Source organism: Passer domesticus, chromosome 2, assembly GCF_036417665.1.
Source record: "Passer domesticus isolate bPasDom1 chromosome 2, bPasDom1.hap1, whole genome shotgun sequence".
Taxonomy (NCBI): Eukaryota; Metazoa; Chordata; class Aves; order Passeriformes; family Passeridae; genus Passer; species Passer domesticus.
Genome location: NC_087475.1, coordinates 69772680 through 69784778, shown reverse-complemented (window position 1 = coordinate 69784778; position 12099 = coordinate 69772680). Strand labels below are relative to the sequence as shown.

General features: G+C 44.8%; 1 protein-coding gene and 1 long non-coding RNA gene across 4 annotated transcripts in view; one reads left to right on the top strand and one right to left on the bottom strand.

Annotated features, from left to right (window-relative positions):
* UBL3 (ubiquitin like 3) overlaps nucleotides 1–1279 on the bottom strand; it is a 55819-nt gene extending 54540 nt beyond the window's left edge. For both annotated transcript variants that reach the window (XM_064409097.1, XM_064409098.1), the window contains exon 1: nucleotides 314–1279. Coding sequence is in view for 1 of the 2 variants with exons in the window: in XM_064409098.1 (XP_064265168.1) it covers nucleotides 314–340 (27 nt within the window). In the remaining variant the exon portion in view is untranslated. The remainder of the gene's footprint in view (nucleotides 1–313) is intronic.
* Nucleotides 1280–1472: 193 nt separating this feature from the next.
* On the top strand, nucleotides 1473–11871 carry LOC135294185 (uncharacterized). Of its 2 annotated transcripts, none has more exons than XR_010356351.1 (3): nucleotides 1473–3444; nucleotides 5471–5625; nucleotides 9465–11871. It is a non-coding gene; the product is annotated as an uncharacterized LOC135294185 (long non-coding RNA). The 2 variants fall into 2 exon arrangements; XR_010356350.1 differs by having other exon boundaries at nucleotides 1473–5625; nucleotides 9465–9919; nucleotides 10102–11871.
* Nucleotides 11872–12099: the final 228 nt, after the last annotated feature.

Here is a 12099-nt window from a genome sequence, read left to right as displayed (position 1 = left end):
GTGCTGCACGACCCGAGCGTGATCACTCAGGTACTGACTGAAGCCATAGGTAAGGGAGCCTGGCATCCCCCTTCCCTCGCTACACGGGAGGCGACGCTGCAGATCTCCCACTCCATCACCAAAAAGCGAAGCAGAACCAGCATCTGGAGCGGGAGGGGGACGGTAATTAAGTGGGAACTTTATGTTCCTTAAATATGTAACCAAGACCTTTTTTTTCTTCCCACGCCCCTTATTTCCTTGTTCTCTGTCAAAACCAGCCTGAAATAAACGTTATTCTATCATATAACTATTAAATAAGCAGTACAACACTCACCATATCAGCTGGAACGCTGCTGGACATTTTGATGTTACCCTAAATGGCTTTAAATCAACTTTAGGAAAAAAAAAAAAAAAAAAAAAAAGGCAGCAGCACCAAGAGCAGCCCGCCGGAGATCTTCAAGATGCAAAACCGGGGTCAGTATCGGAGGCAGCAGCTTCCACGGCCCCTACGCGAGAGAGGTGCCCGATAAGCAGTGGGAAAGGCGGCCGGCTGAGGAGCAGGAATATCCAGGGGCAGCGGTGCCGGGCTGGACCGGAGGAGCCAGCGGGAGACCAGAGATGGCAGCAGATCCCTGTCAGCGGCAGCACCGGCGGTGCCAGGTAGACCAGGCAGCAGGACTACACCGCCACATGAGCTGCGTGCGGGCTTTTTCCCCCCTTCTCGCCCTCTGCCTTCTCTCCCAGCCTCGACAAATGACGACGGGATGATTCACACGGGATAATAGTGCGTCCAAGTCACCTCCTCAGTCGGCGCAGGCGACCCGGCCGCGCAGGCAGGACCTGGCTCCTGCCCCGGGCGGCGGGGCAGGGAGGCGGGAGGGCCGGGGTGGGCCCGGGGCCGCTGGGGAGGACGCCGGGCTGCGGCCCCCCCTAGGCGGTGTGCGGCATCCAAGAGCGCCCGGCGGGGACGCGGGCCGGGCAGGGAAGGGAGGGAGGGAGGGAGGGCGCTCCGAGGGGAGAGCCCTCCCCCGCGGCGCTCGGAGGGGGCCGGGGGGCGTTCGACGGCGGCCGCCTCCCGCAGCCTCAGCTCTCCGCTCGCATCGCCGCCGCCGCCTCCTCAGCCCGCCCTCCCTCCCTCCCCCGCCTCGTCCGCCGGCGGCTCCGGCCGCCCCCCGAGAGCCGCGCTGCGAGCCGGAGGTGCCGCTCCTTCAGCGCGATGCTCGCCCGCAGCCGCCCCCTGTCATCTTCGGCTCAAGCCAACATGGCGCCCGCCGAGCCGAGCGAGGGGACGCGGCAGGGGAGACACGGACCCTCCGCCGCCGCCTCCGCCACCCCCGCTCCAGCGCGTCACACGCCGCCGCCCCGCGCGGCACCATGGGGCTTGTAGGCGGCCAGGGCCCTCCGCCGCCGGGGCGGGGCCGCCCGCCCTCCGCGGGCCCGGCCCGGCCCGCTCCGCCGCGGGCGCCTCTCGGCCCCGCCGGGATCCCACCGCGGCCGCTCCGAGGGGGCTCCGCGGCACCGGCGGCGCCGCTTCCCCCCCGGGCGGCAGAGACGCCCCGAGGTGCGCGTGAATCGGCGCTTCCCCCCTCGGGCGCTGCTGCTCCCTCAGGGGCGCTCCCCTCGCAGCCCCTGCCTCCCGTAGCGGGGGCCGTTCCCGGCGGGCGGGTCCGCGCGGTCCTCTTGGCCGGCTTCCAAAAAAAAAACCCCAAAGTAATTAATATAGAATGATAAGGGTTTGGAATGGAGCTTAAAGATCATCTAATCCTAACCCACCCTCCAGCAGACCAGGTTGCTCAAGGCCTTATCCACCCCGGCCTTGAACACTGCCGGGATCGGGGCATCCACAACCTGCCTGAGCAACCTTTTCTAGTGCTTCACTGCCCTCTGCTTAAAGAATTTCTTCCTAATATCTGTGTTTTCCCTGATTATATATATACTCTTTACTTCTTGTCATATTACCCATTGTCCTGTCATTAGAGTTCCTGACAAGAGTCCCTCTGCGGATTGCCTGTAGATATGCTACATTTGTTTTGTCCCCCAGATCTTCAAGTCTGGGCCTGTACATCACATTTTTTTATTTCTCATTCTCGCATTATTCTTTTATTTTTTTTCTTGAGTTTGTTTTTTTTTAAATTATTTTAATTATTTGAAATTTTTGTTTCTTTCCCCCCCAAACTCTGTAGTTTTAATAATGAAAAAAAGCTCTTGTAAGATGCACAGTGCAGACAATGACTGCCACCTTGGAAACACTCTGAGAAAGGGAACTCCCTCGTCACATCAAATGACCCTTCAAAGCCACCTTGCTTACTGAAGAGCTCTGCGTTTTGTTATGGACCCAAGTTATCAGAAACTGTGTGTGCAACTGGTGTTTTGTCCCTTTTTCCAGGCAGCTCCTGGAGACCAGCATTCAACAAAGAAAGGCAGTGCCCGATGAAGTGCACTGCAGCTCAAATACACAAAAAAATCTCCACACGGCACATGTCTACTGAAGAAATGAGTTGGCCTTTTGAGAGGGGTGTGGGTAAGCACATTCACATACCAAGACTGTGAAACTGTCCAAGAAAAAAAAATAAATCAAGAAAATGAAGCAGATGGTGACAGATGGTTCCTTTGTGGACAGATCTCATGTAAAACCACAGGAAATTAAGACAGAGTTGTTCCCTTTAATTCTAAAAGTTAAAGTCTGCCTTTCCTCTGTAGGACTTCATACTGCAAAGGCAACCCCTGTCCTTTGCCTTCTGCAAAGGCAAGACACTGTCCCTTGCAGGGGTTATAATTCTTTACTTTGTACTCTGCCCCAAAATAGTTCAAAACTTCTGACTTCAGAAAATAGATCTGATAGCAAGCAGCCCTGTTTGACGCCTGGGAAAAGAGTTGGGGGCCAACAGAAGTGGCCCTACGCGTGTGATCTCTGTGAGGATTCTGTACTGCCGCATTGTGTGACTTTAGGCATGTCACTCTCTCTCTTGTCAGCCGAATTTGCTTAGATAGTACATTTTTGGGAGTCAGTGACAGCCCCGATCTTGGTCAGGCCTTCTAGACACCAACAGGATAAAAGGTCTTGTGTTTGTGGGAATAACAAACTGTTGAAGCACCACTTACTCTCTCTCCAATTGGGTACCCTTGAGGAACAAAGTACAAGAGGAGAGTCAAAGAGATGAGACTTGAAAGATGGCTCTCTATTTCAAACATTATGCGTTCTTGGGTATCTGTGACTTTCTGATTGAATCACTGACAGACTAAGGAATTACAAAAGGTCTTGCTTTAGTAGAGTTTATCCTTAGAATATTACTAATATGGGCTTTTCCCTGGAAAACAATCAATCAAACCAAAAAACCCAAGAAACTTAAATACAGCAGCTTAAATTTAATCAGGAAGGTAAGATCTGCTCCGAGGCCATCCTGCAGACCAGCTCTTCACTCCTCTCAGACAGCAGCCCTGTACAGGTGCCTTGAGGTGATCCAGGTAATTTAGGGAGTGCCCTGCCCATACCTTTCCTGCTAGCACTCTTAGAATAGGGGCAAGAGGACAGGCACCACAACTGCTTTACAGGCACTGCACATCACAGCTGTCTCCTGATGTAAACTGAAATTGGTGGCAGCACAATTATGTCCTCAGCCACCCTGTGACTGCTGAGGTGCGTGGCCTTTCCACCTCCCCTGCTACAAGCAGGCAACGCAGACAGCGGGGCTTTGTAATCCTTTGCAGCTCAAAGGGTGGATTGCCAAAGATTCTGTGGAAATACCCTTCCACTGAAAATCGAGAAGTCCATGTGCCCAAGCAAGTCAGGCAAGTAAGGACAGCAGCAAGCACAGGCAAACTGGATGCAGGGTCAGCAAGGCAAGCAGGCAGCAGCAGGGCACATCCGCTGTGCTGGAGCTGGCTCTTTCCAATGTTCAGATGGAGGAACTCCTCTGTGATGCATAATGATAAAAGGGCATAACCAAAGGGCATAACCACAGGAAAGAAACCAGCGTGATTCTATGGGTTTTGCTTTTTTGCCTCTGTTTTAGCAGTCCAATAAGAGGAAGGATCATGTGTTGGTGAAGCATTGGGGTACAGGAGGAGTCAGGAGTCCTGACTACTTTGAGTCCCTTCTACTTTGTGTATGCAGTCGACTTGGTCAACTTTTCTGCCAAGTGTTGGATAAATGAGGATCAGCTCCTCTCTTTGATACACCTGACCAGGAGATGTCAATTACCTTTTTACCAGTTATGACTGCTGGCCAGAATGCTCTAGTATTAGGCACAGCTCAATATAAGTACATATCATGTCCTGTTCTGAAAGGTTCATAAGTCTGGGTTTGCCCAACAGCTGGTATTTATGTCACATTCAAATGATTGATTGGTTTTTCCCCTGGCTCTTATCTGTGATGACCAAACACAAATGAATGGAGGGTCTAGTACAACTGGTACATGCTGGACATCACTTCAGGGTGATTGTGTGATGGGCAAATAAATAAGAAGACGTGCTGAACGATGATTCTGGTAGAAGTTGCACTATATGTGATGACAGGGGTAAAACCTACCAGTTTTGTAGAAGTGAGGCCATATACTTGAAATGCAGGGTGGTCAAATATAAAACAGAAAAATTATATTTTCTCTTTGGCATGTATTAAGAAATGCTGTTATGATAGTATTCATTTCACATTTGCAGCGAGAGGAAATGAGAGTTGTGGTCAGCAGTAGCTGTCTGGAACAAGGGACCCTGCAAAAGCATAACCACAGGCTAAGTCTGATCAGCTTGCAGATAAATCCCAAGCAAGTGCTACAGGCATACACATCTGAAAAGAAATCTTTTCCACATCCAAAGATCAAGGAAAAAAAGAGAAAATGCTGTTTAAGTGGAATGCTAGCAACATAGGAAGTTTAAAATGCTATTCTGGTTTTGGGGTCTAATCCTGTACTCAGGTGCACAAATCTTATTTACATTGTCTCCTTTGCAGAACTGTTATTTGAATTTGGACATCCAGGAACAAAATCATTCATCATCAGTACTTTGGCAATTCATGGGGGAAATTGATTAAGTATGCAACTAATATTTCATTCCTTATTTAAAAAACATGACATATGACACAAGTAGAATTTGGCCATTCTGTATTCCCTTAGAGGAGAATTGTGCCAGGTATCTATGAGCAGACTGAGCTGCAGATTGTTTCATGGCCATTAAGTACTAGTTGAAAGCTGACTCTGTACTGAGACGTGCTTAATAGGAATAAAAGGTCTGTTATACTAAATCAGATTAGTAGTCCAGCCAATGTGATATCCTGTCTCCAGCAGTGGCCAGCATCAAATGCTTCAGAGAAGGACACACAGACCCCCACAGTGGACAATCACGTTACAATCATCTTATTTGCTAAGTTTCCAGTGCTGCCAAGGCTGCCAGAGAGGCTGGTTTATGCCCTGGAGCACAAAACTTCATGTCATTTATAGCCTTAATGGCAGCATAACCCACTGTTAACATGTGAAACTGATTGATTGCCATTTTTCAGAAGAGCAGCACTCTCTCCTGAGTGTTGTTACTGTTGGGATTGGAGACCATGTTGAGCCTGCATCCCATGAGTGACATTAGAAGATTTCAGCCCAGTACTCTCCTCCAGTGTTTTCCCTTTGAGGCAGGCTGTGAACAGGAGCATCTTCAGGAGAGGTAACACACCATAAGGAAATTTTTCTTAAGGCGATTTCTGATTTGCTTCCAGATTTTCAGAGCACCCTGAGAAGGTGAAAGGCTCCCAAGACAAAAGGTTTAATTATTTGGGGTTTGGCCGTGGGACAGATCAGGATTCTTTCCCTCTCGGGCAGGCACAGCGGCAAGATATCCAGGGCAGCAAGGAGCACACCAGGTTACTCAACAGGATACTTTTAATACCTTTGTAGAAGTATGTGGCCTTTTCTTTTTTTTAACTCTTACAGAGCCAAGTTTGCATTCAACTCGGTATGACTCAGACACACTGAATTCAGGCACCTTATAATGAAATGTTCAGGCAAAAAGCTGTGCTGGAAATGAGGGCTGGATCCCACAGAATGCTTGCCACCCGCTGTCTGCCCCTATGCTCTGCTGGTTTCTCATTCTGGCTGCTGCAAAAAACTCCTATTTTCTGTGTTCAGATTTTTTTTTTTTTTTTTTTTTTTTTTGCTAAACTGACTCCTTTCCCCTTGGAAGAACATTGATTTTTGCCTGTTTGCTGCTCCTGTGTGAAGCCAAACCAGCATGTGGGTCCTATCATCCTCTCAGTCAATGCCAGCAGGCTTCTGGGAACAGCATTCCTCAGGTCCTCACCTTTCTCTGAGCCAGCAGGAAGGCAACAGAAGGACCTCCGAGATTTTGTAGCATTTAGAATGCACACTGCCAGGCAGAATCATGGTTTATTTATCTGGGTTTTTTAAGTTACTCATCAGATTGATCTTGCCGGAAAATAAAAACACAGAACCAGTTTAAACCAACTCACACTGTTCCTCTGAATGTCCCAATTTGCTTTAAGGGTTTTTTTCCCCCCCTCACATCTGCAGTACTTGTGTACAAACAGAAGATGATAGGAAACAACTGAGTGACACTGAGTGCCCGAGGTTATTCCTGACCTTCCTGATGCAGCTGAACCAGGCAGGACCCGTGCTCTGCCACTCTAGCGGGTGTTTCTGAGATATGGCATAGTGGTGTTACACTTACTGATGTCACAAATTATGTCAGGTAACTCCTAAGGGCAGAGGTGAGGACTGTTGGAGAGGTTACAAAGGTGGAATAAGAGCTAGAAGCCCCCAGACGTGTTTTAGAGAGGGTTCAAATCACCAGAGTTCTGGAGGTGGTTTTAATTATCCATATACCTAGGAATAAACAGATACATCTGTCCAGTTCATACAGAAAAATACAGTTGGGAAAGGTCCCTTATTTTACAGTATTTAAGAAACAGGAAGGAGAAATTTTAGCAGAAAAGCTTCCATCCTGGATCAGCTTCCTGGCAACGAGGGGGAACTAGGGGAAGCATTGAGGTTACACTACAGCTCTGACATTGAAACTTGAATTTAACAAAACATAACAGTAAAATGCTCTTTAATATCAGGAAATAAATATGTGGAAATGAAGAAGTCCTACACAACTGATTGCAAGAGTTATGGTGGCAAAAATTATTAAAATTTTCCAGAGGTCAAAGATCATGAAAAGTGCCATATCAAATTAAATGACAGCTCTGCAGAAAAAGGAACAAGAATTTGTGGCTTTGGGGAATGATTGTTGCAGAACTCAATGGTGCAAAACAAATTGTCTAGAAAAAATGGAGAAAAATGTATGGTTAGTGTGACATCAAACCATAAGAAAAAGCAGTAGAAAGAGAAAACAGTAAGCAGAACAGTAAGAAACAGTAGAAGAGCACCAGGTATCAGTCTCAGACTGATCAAGGATGTAAAAGGAGAATGGCTCTGTAAAAGTGTTAAACATGAAGGCTAGAGCTCAGATTGTTGGTGCTGCCAGGATCCCAGCTATTGTTTGTGCCTTACATGAGCTGCAGCAGCCCAAGGCTGAGTGTAGCCTATTACTTGTGCTGAGCCAGAATCGGCAGGGACCCTGGGGTACCAACTGTGTTTTATCATCCCTCTGTCCTGCTGACTGCAGCAGGTTATTTTTTTACACTAATAGGCAGCTAAGTTCATTTTTTTTTTTTTTACTGTAAGGGTCTCTAGTGGGCAGCTAAACATTAGTGAGCTCCCATTATAGCTCAGATTTACTATTTATAAAATTAGTACTAAATATACTAAATTGATGTAAGAAATAATCTTTGCTTCTTTGAATTTCATGTCTGTTGTCTGTACTACATTAGAACTATTCAGGTTTTTTTAATTTAAGGACCTTCATATGCCTGTAATTTCAGGCTGTTACTTATATGCATGTGTGTATATACTTAAACATATGTTTATAAAGCTCTCAATCTGTATGCACACATACATATTAATACTCTGAACACTTTTTAAATTAGCTGAAGCACTCAGATAGATTACATGCAAATCTAATTGTATACTACTTGAACTGAAACAAAAACCCAACCCAGAATCTGCGCTGAGTTAATTGTTGTTTACATAAGTTATGTCAATGTAATATAATATTTTATTTGCCTTATTTTCTATCATTCATTAGTCTTTAGATCAGAAACAATATCTGAATGAAGCACTGTCTAGAAATGCTATTTTTAATTGGCTAAAGAGATTGGTTGACCTCTGGTAACTGGTCACTGTTGTTGGGGAGACTCTCCATGAGTGGTGGTGCATTGTTTAAACATAATGGGACAACAGTCTCATGTCATCCATAGGATATGGAGACACCACAGTTTTGTGTTTCTTTTACTTTATTACTATACATGCGAGGCACAATCGACAAAGACTTCCTGAGGATGAATGTTGTCAGTATATGAAACACTGAATAACTGCTTTTTGTTTTGATGAATGGCCCCCTTTCTTTCAGATTTAAAGGGGAAAGTACAGAAAAAAAGTAGTAGCTCTGGGGAATGGAATCTTGAAGATAGGTATTTTTTTTAAACAGGCTTTGGGCTGCATTAAGTTCTTACAATAATTTTATAGGACTTTGACTCCATTGATATAATCAAGTGATTCCAGTCTTAAAATATAATGTTAGGGACTGAGCAAATTAATAGGAAGCTGAATTCCATGTTACTTCCAAGCTCACAGTCACTTGGGTCCTGAATGTTGCCAGTGTTGGGATTGATTTTTTGTTTCTCTATTTTCACTTTTGCTCATCATGAGCATGAAACCCAAGAGAGCCTGATTTCATTCTAGCCTCCCTTTCTCATTCCAGTCCCAAGGCCTCTGTGTACAGTAATAGGTATTTGTGTTGCAGAGACAACTGCTCCCAAAATAGCCAGCACTAGAAGTCTTCTAATTGGTTTACTGTCAGCAAAGGAGCAACAGAATCTGAAAGACCGAGTGGACAGGTTTTACCATGTTTGAGTTTGTTCTATGTACGTGAAGTTGCTTTGAAAGGGCTTTATTTGTTTTTATTAATCTTAGTTTTATCAATTTATTAAAATTATTTTAAAGAAAAGTTCAACAAAAGGAGGCTTTGTCAGACATCAGCACTGCTGGCTTATGTTGTGTGTGTCATTGGCAGCGGGCTGGTGCCTTGGGTGCCAGCTGCAGGCACAACAGATAGATGAGGAGCAATAGTGTCAATTCTTGTCCATACACAAAAACTTGGGCCACATTTTCAGATTCCCTTTAGCATAACTCTAAGGGTGGGACTCAACTCATCTAAATCTAGTCCTCTAAAAATACTGGATATCATATCTAAACTACTTTTGCAGCCTCTATCAGTGGAGCAAGGTACATCCATCACTTTGACCTCTTAGATAAGATTCTTGACTTCCTTCTGTTGACCATTTTGAAAGCCTTTAAAAGTCTAGATGCTTAATTTTTATACAGCTGATTATACAGCAAATTAACCTTTATTAATTCTCTCCAATCACTCTCACTTCTCCCCACCAGCATGGTGTTTTCTGCTCCCCACTCTGCTCAGCTGGAAAGTTAGCCATGATTTGATGCTCAGGGCTGTTCCCTGCTAACCCACCCAGACCCTGGTGTTGTTCATGCTCCGGAGTGATGAGATCCAGTGCCTGGGAGGCTGAAGACATTTATGCTGAACCTTCAGCATGAAAGTAGTACCACCATGGCTGGAGTTAGTGGGCACAGGCTGAAGGAATTACCTAGCAGAAGCAGAACTGGTTACATACTTAAGCAGGTGCAGAAACTTTGGCAGGATCAAGGCTTAAATAGCAATTACCTCAAGGCAAGAAAATGTTCTTCTTCTGTTTCCTTTGTAGCACAACACTTTCTATTGTCACTTAATTAACTCGGTTTTCAAACTGATGAATGATGGAGTAACGTTGGAAGCTTTACAATCATGGCATCACTTGAAACGCCTCAGTGCTCTCCCAAGAGAGGTGAGAAGGTTATGGGTTGCCTGTTCTGCTAAATGAGGCTACTCAGTGATCACAGCATGTGCTCTGGAGTCTGCGACATCAAGTCCTTGGGGTGCAGCCTGGCTGCTATTAAACTGTATGGGCAGAGTCCCATTACCCAGGTGAGACTTGCATCAGGTCTGAAAACCTTTCATTTTTTCCAGAAAGATCCTTATGTAGGACACCAAGGACACAGTGAGGGAGCTGGTTGTTATAGGTTTGTTGAAAAAGAACAAGAAGAAGACATGAAAGCTTGAAGAAAATATTCCTAGATCTCTTTTTCTTCACAGCTTTAATATGGTATGTGATGTGTGTATGCTTCCTAATTCACTGCTGCAGATTTCTCTGTAGATGCAGCAAGAAGCAGTTCTTAAGCAGAGACTGGTTACATGGAATATTAGAGTATTTCAAGGGTATTAAAAATACCACTATATAAAGATCTTGTTCACTCACCCTGCCCTTTCTGTGACAAATGACTGCAGTAAAAGTGAACTCCTGCTTTTCCTTATTTATGAAACACCTCTTCCCTTTTGTATGAAAAACTAATATTCCTGTGCTTTAGAAAGTGTGTAAGTGGCAGTTGAGAGAGAGAGTGAAAGCTGTACATTAGAGTGGTGGAACAAGGCAAACGCTGAAAAACAAAAAGCTATTCAGATTTTCTTTTTCCCCTAAAACAAAAGAAATGAAAACTCTCATCAGACTGAATTGTTCCACTCCTGATTACTGTGTGTAGCATGATGAAACAAAAAATGCATTTCCATTTTAGCTTTTGCAGGCAATATATGCCTGCAAACCTCTTGATAAAGAACTGATTTTCAAAGCAGCACATTCCTGTAGGCTGTCAGTGATCCAGCAGAGCTCTCACGCTGCTTTGACTTTTCCTCCTCCCAAGAGTATCAGGCCTTTACAATTCTTTCTAGGATCCAAGCAAATTTAATAATATAGGCAAACTTCTCCACAGATTGATTTTGGATTTACAAGGCTCCTGGCTGTTTGCTTGCAGAGACATAACCAAGAGGCAGAACCCACATACCAGTCTTGAAAAAAAAAACCCTCATTTGCACAAAATAGATTTTACTCTTCAACATCTTCACAACTGAAACTGGCAATGTGTCACACTTAGCCATAAACATTTTTTCAGGAAGGAACTGGTCTCAAATAAGCCAGTTTAAATAAGATCAGCAAAGCCATCTCCAGTAATACCATCTGGTGACTCTTAATCACATTTGAGTGTAGAATATTGAAAATATGAGTCAGGCTAGAAAAGACATGAGAAAAACAGTGTGAGCAGGGAAGTGCAAGAGTATTAACTAAGAGTAGCTTGCAGGCAGTAGGTTGGAGAAGAGCAATAAAGAGGAACATTTAGCAAAGCAATTCATAAACTCAGGGACTAAGGCAATACTTTCTCATTAAAATGCAGCCATTTACCCTGCCTATTCTAACACCTGGTTTTGGCTTAGTCCTTATGTGCCACCCAGGTACTGAGACAGGTGCAGAGGTGAAAGATCAGTGCAGAGTTGAGCATTATGTGTTTGCTGTGGTCTCACCAGCACTGGACTGTCCCTCCCCTGCCTGGTGAGCCACAGCAGCAACATGTGCCTCCTGAAAGTACATGAGAATCCATGAGCCACCGTTGTGTCAACTGCATTTTCTAAGCCACTGGCAATATTTTGTAGAATTTGAACTTTTGTGTGTGAAGTGGTGAGATTTTTTTTCTGTTCCACATTTGTTTTTTCTTTTCTGCAGTTGAATACTTAAATAAATAACAGCCTGTAGCAGCTTGTGTCAAGAGTAACAAGAAGGTGGCTGGCACCTGTACTAATTTGAAGAAACAATTTAAAGAATTTGGTTATGAATTCTAATGCGAAACAATTTTTTTTCTTCTTTTTTGTGCTGCCAGCATGTATTGTTAGATTCAGTTTCATTTCACTATCTGTGATGCCATTCCTTCTCCACAATAAGCATCCAAGTGATGCATCTCAGGCTTGCTGTATCAGGGAATGTTGACAAATAAATGAATGTGCTGTTTTCTTTGGCATTTAAGCATTTTATTCAACCCTCTAAGGTAAAGACAGGTGATTTCTTAAAATGGTTTCGCATGCTAGCAAATATAAATAATCAAAGTGACAGTAGACATGAGATCTCTATAGACCTGGAAGTTA